This window comes from Heterodontus francisci, chromosome 8 (genome assembly GCF_036365525.1).
Source record: "Heterodontus francisci isolate sHetFra1 chromosome 8, sHetFra1.hap1, whole genome shotgun sequence".
NCBI lineage: Eukaryota > Metazoa > Chordata > Chondrichthyes > Heterodontiformes > Heterodontidae > Heterodontus > Heterodontus francisci.
Window position 1 is genome coordinate 9415046 of NC_090378.1, and position 27640 is coordinate 9442685.

Here is a 27640-nt window from a genome sequence, read left to right on the forward strand (position 1 = left end):
ACAAAATTCTATTGAGCTTAGTTTTGAAATTCTCAATTATCCTTGAGTCCTAATTGCCCCTCAGAGCCTATACACTGGGAGATCAGTCATGCTGTCACTACATTTTTGAAGTTAGAAGAGTAACTATATTCACAAGTAATAATTTCTCATCCTTTTGTACTTTACAGCCTGGTAGATGTGAACTGGAAAAGATTCCTGTCGGAGGTGCTCCTTGCAGTTCTAAGGCTGGAAGATTGATTTCATATAAAGAGGTCATGCAGCAGCTGCCCAGATCAATTACCGGCAGATATTGGGATGATGATTACAAATCCCCATATTATGTCTACAGGGTAAGACTATCAATCAAAGCACAGTGGAGACCTGTGCATTTCAACATTCTTTGTAGAATGTGAACATTGCAGGGATTCATGATTCAGTATTCTCTGTGTACAGGATTCAGCAAAGTTCAAAATGTCCAGTTTGTACAGTCGGAAATGTGTGCAGTTGGATAATTGACAAGAAAATGGGAGTTGAGAAGCAAAGCACCAAAACCAGTTCACCTTGTTAAAACATTGTGAAAAACCAGTTGCAGACACTGTCGGAGGTGTTGTTTTTCAGATAGGAAGTTAAACTGAGGCCCTATCCATCCTCTGAGGTGGACATAGAAAGAAAGAAGAAAGAAAATTACAGCACAGGAACAGGCCCTTCGGCCCTCCAAGCCTGCGCCGATCCAGATCCTCTATCTAAACATGTCGCCTATTTTCTAAGGGTCTGTATCTCTTTGCTTCCTGCCCACTCATGTATCTGTCTAGATACATCTTAAAAGACGCCATCGTGCCCGCATCTACCACCTCCACTGGCAACGCGTTCCAGGCACCCACCACCCTCTGCGTAAAGAACTTTCCACGCATATCCCCCCTAAACTTTTCCCCTTTCACTTTGAACTCATGTCCTCTAGTAATTGAATCCCCCACTCTGGGAAAAAGCCTCTTGCTATCCACCCTGTCTATACCTCTCATGATTTTGTACACCTCAATCAGGTCCCCCCTCAACCTCCGTCTTTCTAATGAAAATAATCCTAATCTACTCAACCTCTCTTCATAGCTAGCGCCCTCCATACCAGGCAACATCCTGGTGAACCTCCTCTGCACCCTCTCCAAAGCATCCACATCCTTTTGGTAATGTGGCGACCAGAACTGCACGCAGTATTCCAAATGTGGCCGAACCAAAGTCCTATACAACTGTAACATGACCTGCCAACTCTTGTACTCAATACCCCGTCCGATGAAGGAAAGCATGCCGTATGCCTTCTTGACCACTCTATTTACCTGCGTTGCCACCTTCAGGGAACAGTGGACCTGAACACCCAAATCTCTCTGGACATCAATTTTCCCCTGAACTTTTCCATTTACTGTATAGTTCACTCTTGAATTGGATCTTCCAAAATGCATCACCTCGCATTTGCCCTGATTGAACTCCATCTGCCATTTCTCTGCCCAACTCTCCAATCTATCTATATTCTGCTGTATTCTCTGACAGTCCCCTTCACTATCTGCTACTCCACCAATCTTAGTGTCGTCTGCAAACTTGCTAATCAGTCCACCTATACTTTCCTCCAAATCATTAATGTATATCACAAACGACAGTGGTCCCAGCACGGATCCCTGTGGAACACCACTGGTCACACGTCTCCATTTTGAGAAACTCCCCTCTACTGCTACTCTCTGTCTCCTGTTGCCCAGCCAGTTCTTTATCCATCTAGCTAGTACACCTTGGACCCCATGCGCCTTCACTTTCTCCATCAGCCTGCCATGGGGAACCTTATCAAACGCCTTACTGAAGTCCATGTATATGACATCGACAGCCCTTCCCTCATCAATCAACTTTGTCACTTCCTCAAAGAATTCTATTAAGTTGGTAAGACATGACCTTCCCTGCACAAAACCATGTTGCCTATCACTGATAAACCCATTTTCTTCCAAATGGGAATAGATCCTATCCCTCAGTATCTTCTCCAGCAGCTTCCCTACCACTGACGTCAGGCTCACCGGTCTATAATTACCTGGATTATCCCTGCTACCCTTCTTCAACAAGGGGACAACATTAGCAATTCTCCAGTCCTCCGAGACCTCACCCGTGTTTAAGGATGCTGCAAAGATATCTGTTAAGGCCGCAGCTATTTCCTCTCTCGCTTCCCTCAGCAACCTGGGATAGATCCCATCCGGACCTGGGGACTTGTCCACCTTAATGCCCTTTAGAATACCCAACACTTCCTCCCTCCTTATGCCGACTTGACCTAGAGTAATCAAACATCTGTTCCTAACCTCAACATCCGTCATGTCCCTCTCCTCGGTGAATACCGATGCAAAGTACTCGTTTAGAATCTCACCCATTTTCTCTGAGTCCAAGCGTAACATTCCTCCTTTGTCCTTTAGTGGGCCAATCCTTTCTCTAGTTACCCTCTTTCTCCTTATATATGAATAAAAGGCTTTGGGATTTTCTTTAACCCTGTTTGCTAAAGATATTTCATGACCCCTTTTAGCCCTCTTAATTCCTCGTTTCAGATTGGTCCTACATTCCCGATATTCTTTCAAAGCTTCGTCTTTCATCAGCCGCCTAGACCTTATGTCTGCTTCCTTTTTCCTCTTAGCTAGTCTCACAATTTCACCTGTCATCCATGGTTCCCTAATCTTGCCATTTCTATCCCTCATTTTCACAGGAACATGTCTCTCCTGCACGCTAATCAACCTCTCTTTAAAAACCTCCCACATATCAAATGTGGATTTACCTTCAAACAGCTGCTCCCAATCTACATTCCCCAGCTCCTGCCGAATTTTGGTATAGTTGGCCTTCCCCCAATTTAGCACTCTTCCTTTAGGACCACTCTCGTCTTTGTCCATGAGTATTTTAAAGCTTACGGAATTGTGATCACTATTCCCAAAGTAGTCCCCTACTGAAACTTCCACCACCTGGCCGGGCTCATTCCCCAACACCAGGTCCAGTATGGCCCCTTCCCGAGTTGGACTATTTACATACTGCTCTAGAAAACCCTCCTGGATGCTCCTTACAAATTCTGCTCCATCTAGACCTCTAACACTAAGTGAATCCCAGTCAATGTTGGGAAAATTAAAATCTCCTATCACCACCACCCTGTTGCTCCTACATCTTTCCATAATCTGTTTACATATTTGTACCTCTATCTCACGCTCGCTGTTGGGAGGCCTGTAGTACAGCCCCAACATTGTTACCGCACCCTTCCTATTTCTGAGTTCTGTCCATATTGCCTCACTGCTCGAGTCCTCCATAGTGCCCTCCTTCAGCACAGCTGTGATATCCTCTTTGACCAGTAATGCAACTCCTCCACCCCTTTTACCTCCCTCTCTATCCCGCCTGAAGCATCGATATCCTGGGATATTTAGTTGCCAATCATGCCCTTCCCTCAACCAAGTCTCAGTAACAGCAATAACATCATACTCCCAGGTACTAATCCAAGCCCTAAGTTCATCTGCCTTACCTACTACACTTCTTGCATTAAAACAAATGCACCTCAGACCACCAGTCCCTTTACATTCATCATCTGCTCCCTGCCTGCTCTTCCCCTTAGTCACACTGACTTCATTATCTAGTTCCTTACAGGCTTTTGTTACTACCTCCTTACTGTCAACTGACCTCCTCAATTGGTTCCCATCCCTCTGCCACATTAGTTTAAAACCTCCCCAACAGCGTTAGCAAAAGCACCCCCAAGGACATTGGTTCCAGTCCGGCCCAGGTGTAGACCGTCCAATTTGTAATAGTCCCACCTCCCCCAGAACCGGTCCCAATGTCCCAAAAATCTGAACCCCTCCTTCCTGCACCATCTCTCAAGCCACGCATTCATCCTGACTATTCTTTCATTTCTACTCTGACTAGCACATGGCACTGGTAGCAATCCTGAGATTACTACCTCTGAGGTCCTACTTTTTAACTTGGCTCCTAACTCCCTAAACTCTGCTTGTAGGACCTCATCCCGTTTTTTACCTATATCATTGGTGCATATGTGCACAACGACAACTGGCTGTTCACCCTCCCCCTTTAGAATGTTCTGCAGCCGATCTGAGACATCCCTGACCTGTGCACCTGGGAGGCAACATACCATTCGGGAGCCTCGTTTTCGACCACAGAACCGCCTATCTACTCCTCTTACAATCGAATCCCCTACGACTATAGCCCTTCCACTCTTTTTCACGCCCTTCTGAACAGCAGAGCCAGCCACGGTGCCATGAACCTGGCTACTGCTGCCTTCCCCTGGTGAGCCATCTCCCTCAACAGGATCCAAAACGGTATACTTGTTTTGGAGGGAGATGACCGCAGGGGACTCCTGCGCTGCCTTCCTGCTCTTTCTCTGCCTTTTGGTCACCCATTCCCTATCTCCCTCAGCAATCCTAATCTGCGGTGTGACCAATTCACTAAACGTGCTATCCACGACCTCCTCAGCATCGCGCATGCTCCAAAGTGAGTCCATCCGCAGCTCGAGAGCCGTCATGCGGTCAAACAAGAGCTGCAGTTGGACACACTTCCTGCACGTGAAGGAGTCAGGGACATCAGCCATGTCCCTGAGCTCCCACATTGAGCAAGAGGAGCATGACACGGGTCTGAGATCTCCTGCCATTTTTAATCTTAAACTTAACTTAGTGAAATGAAAAAGGAACGAAAAGTTTTTACCAATCACGACAAAACCAGAGAAATAGAAAAAGCCTTACCTTATATACACCCCACCGAGTCCTTTTTTTTGGTTAGAGGAGGAGGGCGGGTGGGAGACACTACAAGTGTGGTGTCTCGGGTTCAGAAACCGCCCAAATATATAGTGTTTTACTTACCTACTTACTTACATAAATGTTCCAATAGCACTATTTTGAGGAAGAGTGGAGGTGTCCTCCCTGGTGTCCTGGGCAATATTTGTCCCTCAACCAACATCACGAAACGATTATTTGATCATTATCACATGCTGTTTGTGGGATCTTGCTCTGTGCAAATTGTCTGCTGCATTTCCTACTTTACAACAGTCACGACATTTCAAAAGCACTTCATTAGCTGGACAGTGCTTTAGATGGTCTGAGGTTGTGAACGGTGCTATTTAAATGCAAATAGTTTCTCTCGAAGCTTTACATAAATCTTTCTTTGGCCTCCTTATCTCGAGAGACAATGGGTAAGCGCCTGGAGGTGGTCAGTGGTGTGTGAAGCAGCGCCTGGAGTGGCTATAAAGGCCAATTCTGGAGTGACAGACTCTTCCACAGCTGCTGCAGAAAAATTTGATTGTCGGGCCTGTTACACAGTTGGCTCTTCCCTTGCGCCTCTGTCTTTTTTCCTGCCAACTGCTAAGTCTTTTCGACTCGCCACACTTTAGCCCCGCCTTTATGGCTGTCCGCCAGCTCTGGCGAATGCTGGCAACTGAATCCCACGACTTGTGATCAATGTCACAGGACTTCATGTCGCGTTTGCAGACGTCTTTATAGCGGAGACATGGACGGCCGATGGGTCTGGTACCAATGACGAGCTCGCTGTACAATGTGTCTTTGGGGATCCTGCCATCTTCCATGCGGCTCACATGGCCAAGCCATCTCAAGCGCCGCTGACTCAGTAGTGTGTATAAGCTGGGGATGTTGGCCGCCTCGAGGACCTCTGTGTTGGAGATACGGTCCTGCCACCTGATGCCAAGTATTTTCCGGAGGCAGCGAAGATGGAATGAATTGAGACATCGCTCTTGGCTGACATACGTTGTCCAGGCCTCGCTGCCATAGAGCAAGGTACTGAGGACACAGGCTTGATACACTCGGACTTTTGTGTTCCGTGTCAGTGCGCCATTTTCCCACACTCTCTTGGCCAGTCTGGACATAGCAGTGGAAGCCTTTCCCATGTGCTTGTTGATTTCTGCATCTAGAGACAGGTTACTGGTGATAGTTGAGCCTAGGTAGGTGAACTCTTGAACCACTTCCAGAGCGTGGTCGCCAATATTGATGGATGGAGCATTTCTGACGTCCTGCCCCATGATGTTCGTTTTCTTGAGGCTGATGGTTAGGCCAATTTCACTGCAGGCAGCCGCAAACCTGTCGATGAGACTCTGCAGGCACTCTTCAGTGTGAGATGTTAAATCAGCATCGTCAGCAAAGAGGAGTTCCCTGATGAGGACATTCCGTACTTTGGACTTCGCTCTTAGACGGGCAAGGTTGAACAACCTGCCCCCTGATCTTGTGTGGAGGAAAATTCCTTCTTCCGAGGACTTGAACGCATGTGAAAGCAGTAGGGAGAAGAAAATCCCAAAAAGTGTGGATGCGAGAACACAGCCCTGTTTCACTCCACTCAGGATAGGAAAGGGCTCTGATGAGGAGCCACCATGTTGAATTCTGCCATTCATATTGTCATGTAAATATATCTATAGTAATTATGTAATTTTGTTAATCAAGGCAAACAGTCACAGTCATCATGACAATTTTGAGGAATATATTTGTCCTGTTAACATGTGCCTTGTGTTCATATGTTGCACAGCATCCAGATGCGTTCATTGGTTTTGGTGTTAAAAAGATTGACTGGGAATTTCCTTGGAGCTTCTCCTCCAAGAAGCTAAAGAATGTCCTTCATACTGAACTTGATCATATCTGTTTAAATCATCACAAGCGTTTCACACAATAGGTTGATAGGTTAATTGGCCATTATAAATTGCCCCTAGTATAGGTAGGTGGTAGGGAAATATAGCGACAGGTGGGGATGTGGTAGGAAAAATGGAATTAGTGTAGGATTAGGATAAATGGGTGGTTGATGGTCGGCACAGACTCGGTGGGCCGAAGGGCCTGTTTCAGTGCTGTATCTCTAAACTAAACTAAAACTAACCATAAGTTTCTTTCAAGTGCAGTAACATAGTTATGTAATTGACTTGAAATTATGTTGTGAGGTATTAGTGAATGAATGCTTAATTCAGTCAGATGAACAAACTTACATTAATTTAATGCCATCATGAAAGTATTACATTATTTGGACACTATCCCACGGTCAATTTTAGTATTTTAAAGAATTAAAAAAGTTGCATTCAAAGTCAGAGAGAGATACAGCACTGAAACAGACACATTGGCCCACAGAGTCAGTGCCAACCATCAACTTATACTAATCCGATATTCCCTACCACATCCCCAACTTCCCTCAATTCTCCTACCGACACTGGGGGCAATTTACAATGGCCAATTTACCTATCAACCTGCAAGGTTTTGGCTGTGGGAGGAAACCAAAGCAACCAGTAGAAATCCACATAATCACAGGGAAACTTGCAAACTTTGCACAGACAGTACCCAGAACTGAACCCAGGTTGCTGGAGCTGTGAGGTTGCAGTGCTAACCACTGAACCACTCTGTGATCCTGTGCTTGTGCTGAAGGATCAGTGGTGAGACTTTTTGAGAATTAGTTTCTATTTTCAGTTCCACTTGTGTGATGTGTTAATGTGCTAATGCACTTTGCAGATTAATAAAGGGGGAGATGGTGGTAATGTCACTGGACTAGTAATCTAGAGGCCTAGGCTAATGCACTGGGGACATTGGTTCGAATCCCATCATGGCAGATGGTGAAAATTTGAATTCAGTTATAAATATGGAATTAAGAAAGCTAGTCTAATAGTGACCACAAAACCATTTGGTCCTTTCGGGAAGGAAATCTACTGTCCTTACCTAGTCTGGCCGACATGTGATTCCAGACCCACAGCAATGTGGTTGATTCTTAATTGTCTTCTGAAAGGGCCGAGCAAGCCACTCAGTCCAAGAGCAGTTAGAGATAGGCAACAAATGCTGGCCTTACCAGTGACACCCACATCCAATGAAAGAACCAAAATAAAGTACAAGTTAGGTTCCAGTGGTTTACATATCAGTGCAAAAGGCAAGGCTGAAGCATTTACAACCATCTTAAGCCAGAAGTGCCGAGTGAAAGATTCATCTCAGCCTCCTCCTGTGGTTTGCAGCATTAAAGATACCAGTCTTCAGCTAATTTGATTCACTCCAGGTGATATCAAGAAATGGCAGAAGGCACTGGATACAGCAAATTCCATAGGCCCTGTCCCATCCCCTCTGTAGCACCGAAGACTTGTGCTCCAGAACCAGCCTTGCCCCTCAGCAAGTGGAGAGTATTCCATCACACTCCTGACTTGTGCCTTGTAGATGGTGGACAGGATTTGGGGAGTCAGGAGGTGAGTTACTCACTGCAGGATTCCTAGCCTCTGACCTGCTCTTGTAGGCATGGTACTTACATGGCTGGTCCAGTTCAGTTTCTGGTCAATGAAAACCTATAGGATGTTGATAGTGGGGGACTCAGCAATCGTAATGCCATTGAATGACAAGGGAAAATCGTTGGATCCTGCCCACGAAAAGCAGGACAAATCTAATCCGGTCCATTACCGCCCAATCATTCTACTTTTGATTAACAGAGAAGTGATGGAAGATATCGTTGACAGTGCTATCAAGCGACACTTACTCAGCAATAACCTGCTCACTGCTGCTCAGTTTGGGTTCCACCAGGATCACTCAGCTTCTGACCTCATTACAGCCTTGTTCCAAACATGGACAAAATAGCTGAACTCCAGAGGCGAGGTGAGAGTGACTGCCCTTGACATCAAGGCAGCATTTGACCAAGTGTGGCATCAAGGAGCCCCAACAAAATTGAAGTCGATGGGAATCGGAGTGGAGCCGTACTTAACACAAAGGAAGATAGTTGGGTTGCTGGTGGCCAATCATCTCGGCTCCAGGACATTGCTACTGGAGTTCCTTAGGGTAGTGACCGAGGCCCAACCATCTTCAACATCTTCATCAATGGCCTTCCCTCCATGATAAGGTCAGAAGTGGGAAGGTTCACTGATGATTGCACAGTGCTCAGAACCATTTGGAACTCCTCATACACTGAAGCAGTCCATACCTGCATGCAGCAAGATCTGGACAGCATTCAGGCGTGAGCTGCTAAGTGGCGAGTAAAATTTGCACCATACAAGTGCCAAGCAATGGCCAACTCCAAAAAGAGCAAATCAAACCATCTCCCTTGACATTCAACAGCATTCCCATCACTGCAACCACAACCATTACCATCCTGCAGGTCACCATTGAGCAGAAACTGAACTGGACCAGCCATATAAATATTGTGTCTACAAGAACAGGTCAGAGGCTGGGAATTCTGTGGCGAGTAACTCACCTCCTGACTCAGCTCCAGAACATCACTGCAGGAGTTCCTCAGCGTAGTGTTCTAGGGCCAACCATCTTCAGCTGCTTCATCAATGACCTTCCTTCAACCATAAGGTGACAGTGGAGATGTTCGCTGATGATTGCACAATGTTCAGAACCATTTGTGACGCCTCAGATACTGAAGCAGTCCATGTAGAAATGCAGCAAAACCTGGAGAACATGTAGGCTTGGGCTGATAAGTGGCAAGTAACATTCGTGCCGCACAAGTCCCAGGCAATGACCATCTCTAACAAGAGAGAATCTAACCATCTCCTGTTGACATTCAATGGCATTACAATTGCTGAATCCCCCACGATCAACATCCTGGGGGTTACAATTGACCAGAAACTGAACTGGAATAGCCATATAAATACCATGGCTACAAGAGCAGGTCAGAGGCTGAGAATCCTGACTCCCCAAAGCCTGTCCACCATCTACAAGGTACTAGTCAGGAGTGTGCTGGAATAATCTGCACTTGTTTGAACAAGTGCAGCTCCAACAGCATTCAAAAAGATCAAACTTTGACACCATTCAGAACAAAGCAGTTCATTGATTGGCACCCCATCTACTACCTTAAACATTCATTTGCTCCACCGCCAGCACACAGTGGCAACAGTTGTGTACCATCTACAGGATGAACTGTCACAATTCGCGAAGCTTCCTTCGACAGCACCTTCCAAACCCACGACCTCTACCACCTGGAAGGACAAGGGCACTAGAGGCATGGGAACACCATCACCTGCAAGTTCCTATCCCAGCCAGAAACATCCTGACTTGGAACAATATTGCCGTTCCCTCACTGTCGCTGGGTCAAAATCCTGAAACAGCCGACATTGCAGCAGTGTAACTGTAACCACACCACATGGACTGGCTCACCACCATCTTCTCATGGGCAATTAGGGATTGGCAAAAATGCTGGACTTGCCAGTGACACTCATATTGTTACAAGAGTTTTGTTTTTTTTAAACTGGGAATTCTGTTAGGTGTTTAAAGCTGGGAAATGGGGATTTTCTGTGAACACAGCTGACACTTGGGGCTGGATTTTATAGGGGCCTCCACGTCGGGATCTGTGGGGGGAGGCAGCATCAATATTGCCCCGTATAAGGCCCACCATGGACCTTGACGCCAGCAGGTCCCGGTGTCATAAGAGTTTTGTTTTATTTCAAAATTAAGAGGTCTGTGTGCCTTTTAAAGCTGGGAGAAGAGGGTTTTTCTGTGAGCACTAAATGTTGACACTTGCTGTTTGAAGTGCAGGCTGTAAAACTTGCATCCAAGCAACAGAAAGATTTACGATTGTCTTGTGACTTGGTTGTTGTTGAAAGCTTTTAGTCAGGTCTGCAGAGTGAACCAGACCAGGGAGCAGTTAGTAGTGAACTGGGGCTGTGATTTTCTGATAGACCAGAGAAATGACCTACTCTCTCTGCAACAGAAGCTTTTCATCTCTTATAAAGAAATTCTACATTTGAGGTGTAGTTTTTACCTGCCTGAAGTGAGAGAAAAGTCCCAGGAAAAGAGGAGTTGCTACACTCTGTTGAGGAAGGAAGCCATGTGTTTCAGGTGTGGCAGGTTGCTGCTGCCTACAGTCTCAAAAATCCCTGCCTCAAGAGTGAGTCTTGTTGCATTTTGTGTTATTGCAAGTTCCTGAAATTTCAAGGAAGTTTTGACTGTCAGAGTGCTGCTTTAAAATTTAAGTAGACCTGTTGCTATACCTAAAGCTGAAAGATCCATGTGACGCCTGCTGCAGACAAATTGCCTTGAACACCTACCCATCACAGACTGTTTATCAAACTCACCTGGAGAGACTTCAAGTGGCATCTGACTATTCGACTCTGGGACAGCTCACCAATCCAGCAATATCCTTCCTGAAGTTATTGTTTCAAAGAAAGCATTGTGAAATCAATATCCATTTTCCCTGGTTAACCATTTTGTTTTGAATGTATGTGTGTGTGCATGAGGGTTAGGAAGAATAAGGAGTTATAAAATCTTGTCATGTATATAGATTCATCTCATTATTGTTTAAAACTTGGTTTATTAATAAATAGTTAATTTTGTTTTCATTTATAGAATCCTTTTTTAGTGTGCTTTATTCTGGGGGGTATAAAAGTATATAATATCGCAGCAGCTCTGCGGAGTGAAAGCCGCGCGTGCAGGCCACCATCTTTTACGGCCGCCACTGCACTCGATGGTGGCAATGTAAAATCCAGCCCTTGGTGTTTAAACTGTGTACACAGACTGTAATACTTGCTTCCAATCAACCAGAAATATTTATGACTGTCTTGTGACTTGTTTGTTGAAAGATTTTAGTTTCATTTTGGGATTATAAGAAACCTGTGGACTCTACAAGGAGCAGGCTTTGAAATCTTTGTATTACCTTTCCTGGAAAGAGAGGAAAACCCAAAAAAGTGTTACCACTCTCTGCAAAAGAAGCCTTGCATCTCTTAGAAAGAAATTCTACTTTTTAGGTGTGGTTTGGACCTGCCTGAAGAGAGAGAAAAGACCCAGGAACAGAGGAATTGCTTCACTCTGTGGAGGCACACTGCTTTGCAGAGAGAAAACCTCTGCATTTTAAAGGTAACGGATTTCTACTGCCTTCAATCTGAAGAATCCCTGTCTCAAGCGTAAGTCTTGTTGCCTTTTGTGTTTTTGGGAGATCCTGAAATCTCAAGAAAGCTCCTACTGTTCGACTGCTATTTCAGAATCCAAGCAGACCTGTTGCTACACCCTTTGGCTGAAAGAGCTGTGTGACGCCTGCTATAGATGAAGTTCCTCGAATGCCTACATATCACAGACTATTCATGAAACCCGCCGAGAGAGACTTCGCGTGGCGTCTCTGGGACCATTTACCAATCTGGAAATATCCTACCAGTCTGTGACAACCAATTACTTTAGCATTCCTAAGAAACAGTTGTAATTCAAAACAACCATCGAAAAACCAGTTAACCAACTTTTGAATGTATGTGCATGCAGGTTAGGAAGAATAAGGAGTTATAAAATCTTTTCATAAATATAGATTTATCCCATTATTGTTTAAGATTTTATTTTATTAAGAAATATGTCACTTTGTTGTTGTTCAAAGGAACCTGGTTTGTGTCCTTCATTCTGAGGGATAAATAAACTGTTTAATTTGGCTAATTTCTAGTCGGTGGGAAGCTTTTCCTAATATGCTGTGACCTGTGGAATATAGGGACTGAATTAACAGTGCATAACACCCACCTTGGTTCAACAATATAAAAAACAATCCATTGTAATGGAACAAACTGCCTTTATATGTTTCATTCGCTTAATCCACCTAAACTTATCCTTTAATGCAAGTACAAGTTTCATGTATTTGAAATAGTGGTGTTGAAGATGTTCAGTGTTGTGTCTAGAACAGTGCATTAATCCAAACCTACCTCCTATCTGTCTAACTCTCTTTGGCTTTTTTGGCAGGTTAATAATACATACCACGAGGTTTGGTATGATGATCCAGAAAGCATTTCACTAAAATCGCTGATCATGAAGAAACTAAAACTCCGTGGTATAGGTGCATGGACTGCAAATTACCTAAACTACACTGGTGATCCTACAACAGCAATGCAAACTGAAGAAATGTGGAATGCTCTGTGCCCGATCCGAGGAAAATGGAGAACTTAATCTATTTACTCTTCTCATAATGTGATTATTTACTTTTGCAAGTAAACACAAGAGAAAATGAGCTCACTTCCAACCTTAGAAATTTAACAAATGCAGATCTAGGGAACAAATTTAATATTTTATCTAATCAATCAATTCCTATTCAATGAAAAGCAAATGTATAAATATGATTTACACTCCAAGATCTGGTCCCTTCAGGCATCTTAAATTGTTTACAAAATGCACCAAAACTGCGTTCGTTACCATAATGTTTAATGACAGTGTCGGCTAAAATTTGTTGCCACGAAATACTTACAATTCAGGGAACAATTCAACTTTCCCGTTGTGTGATTTATCAATTGTGACATACACACGTGCTGTCTGTTTTACACACATCTTCATTCTCATCCCTGAATTATTATGATTTTATTTTGCCATAGGTTATTACTTTGAAGTTAGATAAGTTTTTAATGTTCAGTTTCCTCCATTAAGGGGTGTGAATGGACCACAAATAGTGTCCTCTTTTTGCTGCTTGCTTTTTAATTGTAATAATACAAACACTGTAACTATTTGCATTTTAATCTTCATGAGAGATTTACAATTGCCTACTCCTGAAAGACAAATTGAATCTTCCCATGAATATGTATTTCACAAAATAAAATGCTGTTTTCAAAGTAAGTGTTTTAGTTCTGTTGCTCAAGGAAAGTGGAAATTGTGGAAATATAAAACAATTGTGGATCTGGTTAGAAAAGAATTCCCATCGATGTAATCTTTGCACATATATGTAGTTGTCCTTTGTTAATCACCTTCCCTCCTTATTTCTAATGTGAAAAACTCACCATTGGGGCCGGGTGGATTGGAGTTGGGTATTTCTCTCATATTCTCTGTACTTGTAATTCTACCCAGCGAGAATTATCATTCTTTATTCCTGATACAAATTTCTTCTGTAACAATATAGTTTCAGTAACTCAGTATGTAATATTATGGGTCTAACCAGTTCCTTGATAAGAGTACAACTCTGGTATGGAATTTGCAAAACACAGTCAATTCGAGATGAAGGTAAAGAAGGCAGAAGAAAACGACCTCTTTCAGTGATTATTAAAGTTGCCTTTCTTTGTCCCTGGCAAACTATAAATAATTTAAACTACAACACTGTCTTTGCAGCAAAACCTTGAAAGTTTGAGAATTACTAAAGCCGTACAGATGCATCCTGCGCATCCTGGTTTATATCATCCCACCATTGGTGGCAGTGTCTTCATCAGCCTGGACCCTAAACTCATTTATTTCTGAATCCTCATTCCCTCTCTCTCTGCAACAGGGCTCCCCTTGTCCTCACTTTCCACTCCACCATCCTCTGCATCCAAAGAATCATTCGCTGCCATTTCCGCCACCTCCAGCATGATGCCACTATTTTTTTTTATTCATTCATGGGACGTGGGCATCGCTGCCAGGCCAGCATTTATTGCCCATCTCTAATTGCCCTTGAGAAGGTGGTGGTGAGCTGCCTTCTTGAACCACTGCAGTCCATGTGAGGTGGGTAGACCCACAGTGCTGTTAGGAAGGGAGTTCCAGGATTTTGACCCAGCGACAGTGAAGGAACGGCGATCTAGTTCCAAGTCAGAATGGTCCATGTCGGCCTCCTCCTGAAGTCCCCAGCATCACAGATGCCAGACTTCAGCCAATTCGATTCACGCGTGATATCAGGAAACGACTGAAGGCACTGGGTACTGCAAAAGATATGGGCCCTGACAATATTCCCGCAACAGTACTGAAGACCTGTGTTCCAGAACTTGCCGCGCCCCTAGCAAAGCTGTTCCAGTACAGCTACAACACTGGCATCTACCTGACAATTTGGAAAATTGCCCAGGTATGTCCTGTACACAAAAAGCAGGACAAGTCCAACCCGGCCAACTACCGCCTGATCAGCCGAGTCTCAATCATCAGTAAAGTGATGGAAGGTGTCATCAACAGTGCCATCAAGCGGCACTTGCTTAGCAATAGCCTGTTCAGTTATGCTCAGTTTGGATTCCGCCAGGGCCACGCAGCTACTGACCTCATTACAGCCTTGGTTCAAACATGGACAAAAGGGCTGAAATCAAGAGGTGAGGGGAGAGTGACTGCCCTTGACATCACGGCAGTATTTGACCGAGTATGGCATCAAGGAGCCCTTGCAAAACTGAGGTCAATGGGAATCAGGGGGAAAACTCTCCGCTGGCTGGAGTCATACCTAGCACAAAGGAAGATGGTTGTGGTTGTTGGAGGTCAATCATCTGAGCTCCAGGACATCACTGCAGGAGTTCCTCAGTGTCGAGTCCGAGGCCCAAACATCTTCAGCTGCTTCATCAATGACCTTCCTTCAATCATAAGGTCAGAAGTGGGGATGTTCGCTGATGATTGCACAATGTTCAGCACCATTCGTGACTCCTCAGATACTGAAGCAGTCCATGCAGAAATGCAGCAAGACCTGGACAATATCCAGGTTTGGGCTGATAAGTGGCAGGTAACATTTGAACCACACAAGTCCCAGGCAATGACCATCTCCAACAAGAGAGAATCTAACCATCTCCCCTTGACATTCAACAGCATTATTATCACTGAATCCCCCACTATCAACATCCTGGGGGTCACCATTGACCAGAAACTGAACTGGACCAGCCACATAAATACTGTGCTAAAAGAGCAGGTCAGATGCTCGGAATCCTGTGGTGAGTAATTCACCTCCAGACTCCCCAGAGCCTGTTCACCAAATATTCTGCAGTGATTGGTAGAAAAATTAGAGGGGAGGTGAGGAAAAGCTTTTTCACCCAGAGGGTGGTGGGGGTCTGGAACTCACTGCCTGAAATGGTAGTTGAGGCAGAAACCCTCACTCGTTCAAAAGGAATCTGGATATGCACCTCAAGTGCCGTATTGTGCCGGGCTACGGACCAAATGCTGAAAGGTGGGATTAGAATGGATGGATCGCTTTTCGGCCGGCACAGACACGATGGGCCAAGTGGCCTTTTTATGTGCCTTAAACTTTCTATGAATGTACAAGGCACAAATCAGGAATGTGATTGAATGCTCTCCACTTGCTTGGATGGGTGCAGGTCAAACGACACTCAAGAAGCCCAACACCATCCAGGAAAAAGCAGCCCACTTGATTGACACATCATCAGCAAACATTCACTCCCTCTATGAACGACGCACAGTGGCAGTAGTGTGTGCCATCTGCAAGCTGCACTGCAGCAACGCATGAAGGCTCCTTAGACCGCACCATCCAAACCCATGACCTCTACCACCTGGAAGGACAAGGGCAGCAGTTGCATGGGAACTCCACCATCTGCAAGTTCCCCTCCAAGCCACACACCGTGACTGTTGCTGGGTCAAAATCCCGGAACTTCCTTCCGAACAGCACTGTTGGTATACCTGCGCCCCAAGGACTGCAGCAGTTCAAGAAGGCAGCTCACCACCACCTTCTCAAGGGCAACAAGGGATGGGCAATAAATGCTGGCCAAGCCAGTGATGCCCAGATCTCTTGAACAAATAAAAGAAAAACATATTACCTCAGGTCTCTTTGCACCTGCACCCACTTTAGCATTTAATCCTTTAGTGGCAAATGGAATTTAATCCTGAGAAGTATGAGGGGATGCACTTTGGGAGGACTAACAAGGGAATATGCAATGGTCTGTAGGACCCTAAGAAGTACAGAGGGTCAGAGGGACCTTGGTGCACTTGTCCATAGATCACTGAAGGCAGCAGCACAGGTAGGACCCTAGGAAGTAAATGTTGTTTCAGGTGCCTAGGTCGATGCCGGGTGGTACATTCGGTCTCATTCTTTTTTATTGACTTCATAGCGGTTAGATACAACTGAGTGGCTTGCTAGGCTTGCATCCTACAATCAAAGTTAATTTGCATTACCCTCTCAAATTCGATAAAAGTCTGCCCAGTCTGCTTCCAGAGGTTCTGAAATTTCTGCCGACAAGCTTCAGGAACCAACTCATAAACAGTGAGAATAGCCTTTTCTTTGCCATCTCATAATCTGCAGAAGCCTCCTCAGAAAGTATAGCGTAAACTTCATGAGCTCTGCCTATCAAACTGCTTTGTATGAGCAGTGTCCAGTTTTCTTTCAGCCACTCATCTGATTAGCTATCCTTTCAAATTAATTTAAATCAAAAATGCCTCTACGTCCCTTTCCTCAAATTTAGGGAGGGCTTGCTCAAATTTAAATAGCTCCCCACTGGGTCCTGGGTTGGAGTCTTGTCTTTCCTCACCATAATTTTCCTTGGGTCAAAGGCAGACTTCCTTTTTAGTTCCAGCCTTTCTAATTGGAATACCCCTTCGCGCTCCCTTTTTCTCACCTGCCTCTTTTCTTTTTCCCTTTGCGATTCTGGTTCCACCTTATGAAATGTTCTTTTTCATTTTCCTCTCTCTGAAGTTCAAGTTTTCTTTTTTTATTTTTTCCTGTTCAAGCTGCTTCATCTGCAACTGAATCTGAGCTAATTCAACTGAATTACCATCTGGATTGCCTTTTCCTTCTTCCAATTTCAAATGCTGTGCTATTACCTCAATTATGTCTGCTTTCTTAGCTCCTGGTTAAGGCTCTAACTCCAATTTTGCCCTAAATACTATTAGTCCAGCCTTGGTTAAGTTTTGCAAATCATTCAAGGATAAATCCTCCCTCTCCAGAAACATCCAACTGACAAAGCCATTTTGAATTTCAATACGTATAGCAAAATTCACCATAAAAATCTTAATCACCTTTAACCTCAGCAAGTTTCAGCACTCGTATGAGTCTGGGATTTTAAATCCTGCAAGAGCACCCTGAAGGACAGATGGAATATAATGTGGAAAAATGTGAGGTTATCCATTTTTGCAGGAGGAATGTGCAGAGTATTTCTTAAATGGTGAGATATTCAAAAATAGATATGTACAAAGGGACCTGGGTGTCCTCATCAATAAGTCGCTGAAAGGTAACATGCAGGTGCAGCAAGCAATTAGTAAGGCTAATGATATCGCAGGAGTATTTGTGTATAAGAGTAGCGAAGTCTTGCTTCAATTGTATAGAACCTTGGTTAGACTGCACCTGGAGTACTGTGTGCAGTTTTGGGAGCCTTACCTGAGGAAGGATATTATTGCCACAGAGGGAGTGCAACGAAGGTTGACCAGACTTACTCCTGGGATGGTGGGACTGTCCAATGAAGAGAGATTGAGGAAACGGGGCCTGTTTTCTCTCGAGTTTTGAAGAATGAGAGGTGATCTCATTGAAACCTACAAAATACTTAAAGGGGTAGACAGGGTAAATACAGGTAAGGTGTTTCCCCAGGTTGGGGAGTCTAGAACCAGGGGATAAAATTTCAAAATAAGGGGGAAGCCACTTAGGACTGAGATGAGGAGGGACTTCGTAATGGGGGAGGTGGTGGTGTAGTGGTAATGTCACAGAATAAGTAATTCAGAATCACAGGTTAATGCTTGGAGGTCTTGGGTTTGAATCCCACCATGGCAGTTGGTGGAATTTGACTTCAATTAATAAATCTGGAGTTAGAATACCTGTCTAGTGGTGATCTTAAAACCATTGTGGATTATTGTTAAAAAAAAAACCCATCAGGTTCACGAATGTCCTTTAGGGAAGGAAATCTGCTGTCCTTATCTGGTCTGGTCTGGTCTGCATGTAACTCCAGACCCACAGCAATGTGGTTGACTCTTAAAAAATGCCTTCTAAAATGGCCCAGCAAGCCATTCAGTTCAAGGGCAATTTGGGATGGGCAATGAATGCTGGCCGAGACAGAGGCACCAGCATCCCACAAATGAATAAATAAAATAAACTCAGAGTGCTGTGAATCTTTGGAATTCTCTACCCAGAGGACTGTGGAAGATCAGCTATTGAGTATGTTTAAAACAGAGATTGACAGATTTCTAACGACCAATGACATAAAGGGATATTGGGACAGTGTGTGTAATAAAAATTGAAGTGGGTGATCAGCTATGATCATATTGAATGGTAGAGTAAGCTCGATGGGCTGAATGGCCTACTTCTGTTTGCATTGCAAATGCTTCAGCCTTGTCTTTTGCACTGATGTGCTGGGTTCCCCCATCATTGAGGATGGTGATATTTGCTGAGCCCCCTCCTCCAGTTAGTTGTTTCATTGTGCAAAAGCATTCATGACTGGATGTGGCAGGACTGCAGAGCATTGGCCTGATCCATTGCTTGCGGGATAGAATCATGTAATAGTAGAACGTTAAGGCACAGAAAGAGGCCACTTGGCCCATCATGTTTGTGCCAGCCGAAAAACGATCCACCTATTCTAATCCCACCTTCCGTCATTTGCTCCATAGCTCTGCAGATTACTTCCGTGAGGTGCATATCCAGACTCCTTTTGATTGAGTTGAGGGTTTATGCCTCAACTACCCTTTCAGGCATTGAGTTCCAGACCCCCAGCACCCTCTGGGTGAAAAAGTTTTTCCTTATCTCCCCTCTAATATTTCTACCAATCATTTTAAAACTATGCCCCCTTGTCACTGACCTCTCTGCTCAGGTGAACAGACCCATCATCTCCACTCTATCCAGGCCCCTCAAAATTTTGCTCTTTTCAATCAGATCTCCCCTCAGCCTTCTCTGTTCCAAGGAGATCAACCCCAGCCTCTCCAATCTGTCCTCATTGCTGCATTTTTCCAGTCCAGGCAACATCCTCGTAAATCTCCTCTGTACCCTCTCTAGTGTAATTACATCCTTTCTGTAATGAGGTGACCAGAACTGAACACATTACTCAAGTTGTGGCCTAACAAATGGATTATACAGTTCCAGCATAACCGCCCTGCTCTTATATTCTGTACTCGGCTAATAAAGGAAAGGATTCCATATGCCTGCTTAACCACCTTATCGACCTGTCCTGCTACCTTCAGTGATCTGTGGACATTCACTCCAAGATCCCTCACTTCCTCTACACTTCTCAGTATTTTCCCATTAATGGTATATTTCTTTGCCTTGTATGACCTCCCTAAATACATCACCTCACACTCCTCCAAGCTGAATTCCATTTGCCACTTTTCTGCCCATTTAGCCAGACCATTAATATCTTCCTGCAGCCAACTTCTATCCTCCTCGCTATCTACCACACAGCCAGTCTTTGTGTCATCTGCAAACTTCTTGATCATGCCCCTTACATTTATGTCCAAAGCGTTAATATATACCACAAAAAGTAGGTGACCCAGTACTGAGCCCTGCGGAACGCCACTGGAAGCGCAGCCCTCCAGTCGTTAAAACACCTGTCAACAATTGCCCTTTGCTTCCTGCCACTGAGCCAATTTTGTATCCACCTAGCTGCATTTCCTTGGATCCCATGGGATTTTATTTTTTTAACCAGGCTCCCAGGTGGGACCTTGTCAAAAGCCTTGCTAATATTCATGCAGACCATATCAACTGCATTACCCTCATCTATCTTCCTTGTTACTTCTTCAAAAAATTCGATCAAGCTGGTCAAAATAGATCTTCCTTTAACAAATTCATGCTGACTATCCTTCATTAACTTGTGCCTTTCTAAGTGACAGTTAACCCTGTATCTCCGAATAGATTCCAATAAATGGCCCACCACTGAGGTTAGACTGACTGGCCTGTAATTATTTGACCTATCCTTCACTCCCTTTTTAAACAGAGGTACAGCGTTTGCAGTTCTCCATACTCTGACACCACACCTTTATCCAGTGAGGACAGGAAAATGATGGTCAAACCTTCTGCTGTTTCCTCTCTTGCTTCTATTGACAACATAGGGTACATTTCATCTGGCCCTGGTGATTCATCAAATTTCAAGAATGCTAATCCCACTAATACTTCCTCTCTCCCTATGTTTAGCACATCCAATACTTCACACTGCTCCTTATCTACAATATCTGCAATGTCCCCCTTTTTGTGAAGGCAGACACCAGTATTCATTAAGAACCAAACCAGCATCTTTTACAGCCCCTACTCTCTGCTTAGTTATCCTCTTCGTCTTAATGTATTGATAAAACATCTTTAGGTTCAGCTTGATTTTGCTTGCCAATATTCTTTCATGCCCTCTCTTTGCTTTCCTAATTTCCTTTATGATTTCACCTCTCCACTTTCTATACTCCTCTCGGCTTTCTGCAGTATTGAGTTCTCGGTGTCAGACATAAGCTTTCCTTTCCTGCCTTATCTTATCCTGTTGGCTCCTTGACATCGATGGGGCTCTAGATTTGGCCGTCCCAGCCTTTTTCTTTATGGGAACATGTTTACTCTGAACCCCTTGGATCTCTCCTTTGAATGCCTCTCACTGTTCTCACTCAGACTTACCTTCAAGTAGTTGTTTCCAGTCCACTTTCGCTAAACCACTCCTCAGTTTAGTAAAATTGACCTTGCCCCAACTGAGAACTCTAACTCCTGTTCTATCTCTGCCCTTTTCCATAATTATGTTAGAACTGACTGAATTATGATCACTACCAACAAAATGCTCTCAAACTGCCATCCCTTCCACCTGCCTATCTTCATTTCCTAAAACTAAGTCTAAAACTGCGCCCTCTCTCATTGAACATACTACATACTGGGCAAAAAGGTTCTCCTGAACACACCTCAAGAATTCTGCTCCCTCAATTCCTTTCACACTAAAACTATCCCAGTTAATATTGGGGTAGTTAAAATCCCCCACGATTACTGCCTTTTTGCACATTCTTGCACCTCTCAGAGATTTGCCTCCATATCTGCTATTCTATTTCCCTCTGACTATTAGGGGGTCTATAGTAAACTCCCAGCAGTGTGATTGCCCCTTTTGTGTTCCTTATCTCAATCTATAAGGCCTAATTTGATGCACCTTCCAGCATATCATCCCTCCTCACAGCTGTAATAGTTTCCTTGACCAAAATTGCGACTCCCCCTCCTTTCTTATCCCCCTCCGTATTGTGTCTGAAAACCCTCTAACGAGGAATGTTGAGCTGCCATTCCTGTCCCTCTTTAAGCCATGTTTCTGTAATAGCTATGATATCACACTGCCACATGTCTATCTGTGCCCTCAGCTCATCTGCTTTATCTGCTATACTCCTTGCACTGAAATAGTTACCCTTGAGAACTGTCAAACTCTTTTTTTTAAATTTTCTAACCTTTGTTTCCTCAGTCTTCCAGACTCATCCATTAATTTTCTGCCTTCCATTTCATTTCTCATTTTGTACCAACTCAGTCTAACCTCAGGTCCCCATCCCCCTGCCAAACTAGTTTAAACCTTCCCCAACAGCACCAACAAAACGTCCCGCAAGGAACTCAGTCCCGGCTCTGTTCAGGTGCAATCCTTCTGGCCTGTATAGGTCCCATCTCCCCCAGAGCCAGTTCCAATGTCCCAGGATTCTAAAGCCCGCCCTCCTGCTTAGTTCTATCGCGTACTGCTTACACAGCTTAGCATGCATTTAGTCCTGTGTTGTAGCTTCACCAGGTCAGCATCTTATTTTGAGGTATGCCTGGTTCTGCTCCTGGCATGCTCTCCTGAACTCTTCATTAAACCAGCATTGATCCCCTGGCTTGATGGTAAAGGTAGAGTGAGGGACATGCAGGCCATGAGGTTACAGGTTGTAGTTGAATACAATTCTGCTGCTGATGATGACCCACAGTGTCTCATGGATGCCCAGTTTTGAGCTGGTAGATCTGTTCTGAATCTATCCCATTTAGCAGGGTTGCAGTGTCAAACAACATGATGGAAGATGTTGTCAGTGTAAAGAAGGACTTTGTCGCCACAAGGACTGTGCAGTAGAACTCCTGCCATTAATGTCATGGACAGCGGAATCTGTGACAGGTAGATAGGATGGTGATGAGATCAAGTAGGTTTTTTCCTCTTGGTTCCCTCACCACCTGCCACAGCCTAGTCTGGCAGATGTGTCCTTCAGGCCTTGGCCAGGCCAATCAGTAGTGGTGCTACCGAGTCACTCTTGGTGATGGGCATTGAAGATTGAAGTGCTCCACATTTTCTGCCCTTGCTACCTTCAGTGTTTCTTCCAAGTGCTGTTCAACATGGAGGTGTACTGATTCAATAACTGAGGGAGGGTGGTAGGTGGTAATCAGCAGGAGGTTTCCTTGACTATGCTTGCACCCGATGCCATGAGATTTCATGAGTTTTGGAGTCAATGTTGAGGACTCCCAGGGCAACTCTATACTACTGTACCGTCACCACTGGTGGGTCTGACCGGCCGGTGGGACAGGACACACCCAGGGATGGTGATGGTGAAGAAAACCAGAAAGTGCTGGAAATACTCAGCAGGTCTGCCAGCATCTGTGGAGAGAGAAACAGAGTTAATGCTTCAGGACGATGAACTCTGATGAGAGGTCATCAATGTGAAATGTTAACTCTGTTTCTCTTTCCACAGATGCTGCCCGACCTGCTGAGTATTTCCGGCACTTTCTGTTTTTATTTCAGATTTCCAGCATTGACTGTATTTTGTTTTTAATATGGTAATGGAGGAGACTGGAACATTGGCTGAAAGGTCTGATTCAGTCAGTATGACTAGAATCTTGCTTGACTGGTCTGTGGAACAGCTCTCTCAACTTTGGCAGAAGTCCTCATTGGCTGGTAAGGTGGACTTTGTGGAGTAACTGACTGGGGCGTTCCTTTGTCATTCCCAGTGCCTAGGTTGATGCTGGGCAGTCCATCCAGTTTAATTCTTTGTCAGATTTTTTGTAATAGTTTGCTCGGCATTTCAGAGGGCAGTTAAGAGTCAACCACATAGCTGTGGTTGTGGAGTCACATGTAGGCCAGACCAGGAAAGGACAGCAGATTTCCTTTCCTAAAGGACATTAATGAACTCGATGGGTTTTTAACAACAATTCATTAGTTTCATGGTCGCTTTTACTGAGACCAGCTTTATTTAATTGAATATAATTCCACCAGACCAGATTTGAACTTGTATCTCCGGAGCATGAGTCCGGGCCTCTGGATTACTAGCCCAGTAACATTACCACCATGCTACTGAATGTTGGCAAAGTCAGAGTGGAAGAGGGGAGAGAGGGTTAGGATGAATGTTGTGCAAGACACTGAGGAAGGATGGAAAAAGTTTTGAGGATAAAATTTACACAAAACATGAAGGAAGAGGGCAGAAGATTCAAGGATGAAAGTTGGAAGAGGGCTGTGAGTTTTGGGGATGAATGTTGCCCAAGACAGGGAGGGATCGGGGTGGAGGGGGAAAGATGTTTAAGGATGAATGGTGACAAAGATAGCAAGTAAATGGGGAGAGATTGCAATAGGTCAGTGTTGCTCCAGAGATGGACGATGTGGGGGGCACAAGGAATCAGAGTTTCAGGGATGAATGCGAGAGGAGATCAGAGGAACGGGAGCAGAGAGGGTCATGGTGTTGCTCTAGAGATGCTGGAAGCAGTGGTAGCAGTGGTGGGGTGGAATATCAGAGGTTCAGAGATGAATATTAGCAAGGACGAGGAGGATGGAGGCAAACCTTTGGACAATGGAAATGGACCAAGAGGGGGAACGTGGTGGTGAGGCACAGGGATGAATGTTGCCCAAGTTCAGAGGAAAGGGGGAATACCAATAGAGGTTTGGGGATTAATATTGCCCAGGTTCAGGAACAAGGTGGGGAGACAGATTCAGGGGTGAATGTTGAACACGACAGCGATATAAAGGGAGAAATGTTCACGGATGAATGAGTTGGAAAAGGGGAAAGGTTCAGGGATGAATGTTGCACAAGACAGGAAGAGAGGGGGAGAAGAGAACTTCCCAACAAAGTTGCATTTGACAGGATGAAGCTTGCGTCAACATTCCACTATTATCACACAAAGTGAGATAGAGATAGAGATCCAGGAGGTTTCATCATCAGTCACATGCAGCTCAATATAAATAAACCATCTCACTGTGTCTGACGGATTATCATCTCCGGCGGAGAGGATGCGCTGGAGTTTGGTATTGGTGCGGGCTCTGGCGGTGCTGGCGCTGTGGATCGGCGGAGACTCCGGGGTCTTTTCCCAGGATCTGTGTCATTGTTCACCACGGGATCTGTGTCAACCCATACCCGCGGACCATCAGTACCAAGTTGAGGTGAGTGTCTCAGATCATTAAATTCCCTCGGGAAAAGAGTTAGTTTACTTGAAGTTGTCTTTTGAAGTGTGTTGAGCAGTAACACTTGGAATGGAGCATTGGGATGTGAGCTCCTGCCTTTCCTCATGTGGTTCAACTCCTCTCACCCGCACTGATGTGGAAGGTCAGAGATTGTCCTCTTTGGGATGTTCCTTTTACACCAGGGGCCGAGACTCCACCCCCCGGGGCTGGGCTGGACTGGATTGGGGGGCTCGGGCTGGGCTGGACTGGGGGGGCTCGGGCTGGACTGGACTGGGGGGCTCGGGCTGGACTGGACTGGGGGGCTCGGGCTGGACTGGACTGGGGGCTCGGGCTGGACTGGACTGGGGGGGCTCGGGCTGGACTGGACTGGACTGGAAGGGCTCGGGCTGGACTGGACTGGACTGGGGGGCTCAGGCTGGGCTGGACTGGACTGGGGGGCTCGGGCTGGACTGGACTGGGGGGCTCGGGCTGGACTGGACTGGGGGGGCTCAGGCTGGGCTGGACTGGGGGGACTCGGGCTGAACTGGACTGGGGGGGCTCGGGCTGGACTGGACTGGACTGGGAGGGCTCGGGCTGGACTGGACTGGACTGGGAGGGCTCGGGCTGGACTGGACTGGACTGGGGGGCTCAGGCTGGGCTGGACTGGACTGGGGGGCTCAGGCTGGGCTGGACTAGACTGGGGGGCTCAGGCTGGGCTGGACTGGACTGGGGGGCTCGGGCTGGACTGGACTGGGGGGCTCGGGCTGGACTGGACTGGAGGGGCTCAGGCTGGGCTGGACTGGGGGGACTCGGGCTGAACTGGACTGGGGGGGCTCGGGCTGGACTGGACTGGACTGGGAGGGCTCGGGCTGGACTGGACTGGACTGGGGGGCTCGGGCTGGACTGGACTGGGGGGCTCGGGCTGGACTGGACTGGACTGGGAGGGCTCAGGCTGGACTGGACTGGACTGGGGGGCTCAGGCTGGGCTGGACTGGACTGGGGGGCTCAGGCTGGGCTGGACTGGACTGGGGGGCACGGGCTGGACTGGACTGGGGGGCTCGGGCTGGACTGGACTGGGGGGCTCAGGCTGGGCTGGACTGGACTGGGGGGCTCGGGCTGGACTGGACTGGGGGGCTCGGGCTGGACTGGACTGGGGGGACTCGGGCTGGATTGGGTTGATGTGGGGAAGAGAGTTCTCCAGTCAGGCTCCAGCCTGGGCTCCGGGGAGATACAGACTGGAGAGGGGTCGTTAACACAGTCCGAGTATCAGGAACAGGCTGAGGCTGTGAGTCGGGGTCAGTGACAGGTGAAGCTGGTGCAGCGGCGCAAGGGGCAGCTCAAATTATTGTTGAAATGCAAAGAGAATCCTGTTATATATAATACATATGTTCAAGTGTTAATCTTGGTATAGTTACAGCCTGTGTAAAATAGGACCAGCCGTAGTATTGGGCAGTGCAAAGATATTTTAACAAGTGAAGCATCAATAAAATGTGTTTTTTAATGTTTCTCCAATGTGCAGAGTCTTAAATGATGTGTGATCTAACTCTTACAGCCTCATACCATGGTTCAGGTTTGCAGTTTTCACACAATATTGATCCCCAAAACACCATTTAAAAATCCTGGAATCGCATGGAATAAAATTATGATTTGACCTCGGTCATTGTAAAACTGGGACCCTGGTCATGATTAAACTGAATACAATTTAGCAGATCTTTGAACAAATGTTGGTGTTAAATGTCTCTGTAACTGCTGTGTTGTTGATGAGGTTAGTATTTATTTCAGAGTAATGTTACTAAGTGGGCAGTGTGGCAGGAACAGGAGCTCCATCAATATAACCTGCAGACCAGATGTGTTCATTATCCCTTCCTTATCCTGTACCCTGGGGACAATTATATTGATCAGGAAAATCTATATTTTTAATGTCAGTTTTATATCCTTCATTACTGCAGCTGACAGTTTTATTTTTGTATCAGGTCTTGGTGTTTTATCGTGGAGGAGCGGATTGGATACATTATGACTGGTCCAAGGTCACGACTGTTGTAGCCTTGCATACTCCACCAGCTGATCTTGTGTGTCATGCTCACGCAAATAAAGTTCGAATTGTCACAAAAGGTAACTAATTTTATCACAGAATAAAACATGAATGTCCTTCTGTCTTCTAATGCAAGCTGTATTATTGAGAACCACATAATGGAACATGCAGTGTACAGGTTTGAGGCTCGAGCATAATCACCGGAATGGACTGGTTGGGCCGAATGGCCTGTTTGTGTGCTGTATATTTTATGTCATTCTATGATATCGCTGTTATTGATGTTACAGTGCTGAAATTCCTCTGCAGCTCCTATACAACCATTATTAATGATTCTACATTCCAATTATTCTATATTAAAAATCTTACATCAACACATTCCTCCTGTCCTCATCGAATGATAGAACGGTTACAACACTGAAGGAGGCCATTCTACCCATCTTATCCGTGCCATCTCTCTGCAAGAGTACCTCACCTCGTTCCCTTCCCTCGCCATTTCCCTGTACCTCTGCAATTTTTTTTCTCTTCAGATGATTATCCAAGTCTCTTTTGAACTCCTCCATTGAATCTGCCCCCACCACACGCTCAGGCAGTGCATTCCAGATCCGAACAACTCACTGTGTGAAAAAGTTTTTCCGCATGTCACTGTTGCTTCTTTTGCCCATCCCCTTAAATCGGTGTCCTCTGGTTCTCAATCCTTCTGCCAATGGGAATAGTTTCTTTGTATCTACTCTGTCCAGAACCCTCATGGTTTTGATCAGCTCTATCAAATCTCTTCTTAATCTTCT

At 45.4% G+C, this 27640-nt stretch overlaps 2 protein-coding genes across 2 annotated transcripts in view; both read left to right on the plus strand.

The window, feature by feature from the left end:
- The window catches only part of LOC137373165 (di-N-acetylchitobiase-like), a 49441-nt gene extending 36608 nt beyond the window's left edge, over nt 1-12833 (plus strand). Inside the window, exons 10-11 of the mRNA XM_068038024.1 lie at nt 168-329; nt 12630-12833. Of these exons, the coding sequence (XP_067894125.1) occupies nt 168-329; nt 12630-12833 (366 nt within the window). The remainder of the gene's footprint in view (nt 1-167; nt 330-12629) is intronic.
- Nucleotides 12834-24673: 11840 nt separating this feature from the next.
- Nucleotides 24674-27640, plus strand: part of LOC137373166 (di-N-acetylchitobiase-like) — an 82547-nt gene continuing 79580 nt past the window's right edge. The window contains exons 1-3 of the mRNA XM_068038025.1: nt 24674-24823; nt 26376-26393; nt 26797-26935. Of these exons, the coding sequence (XP_067894126.1) occupies nt 24674-24823; nt 26376-26393; nt 26797-26935 (307 nt within the window). The remainder of the gene's footprint in view (nt 24824-26375; nt 26394-26796; nt 26936-27640) is intronic.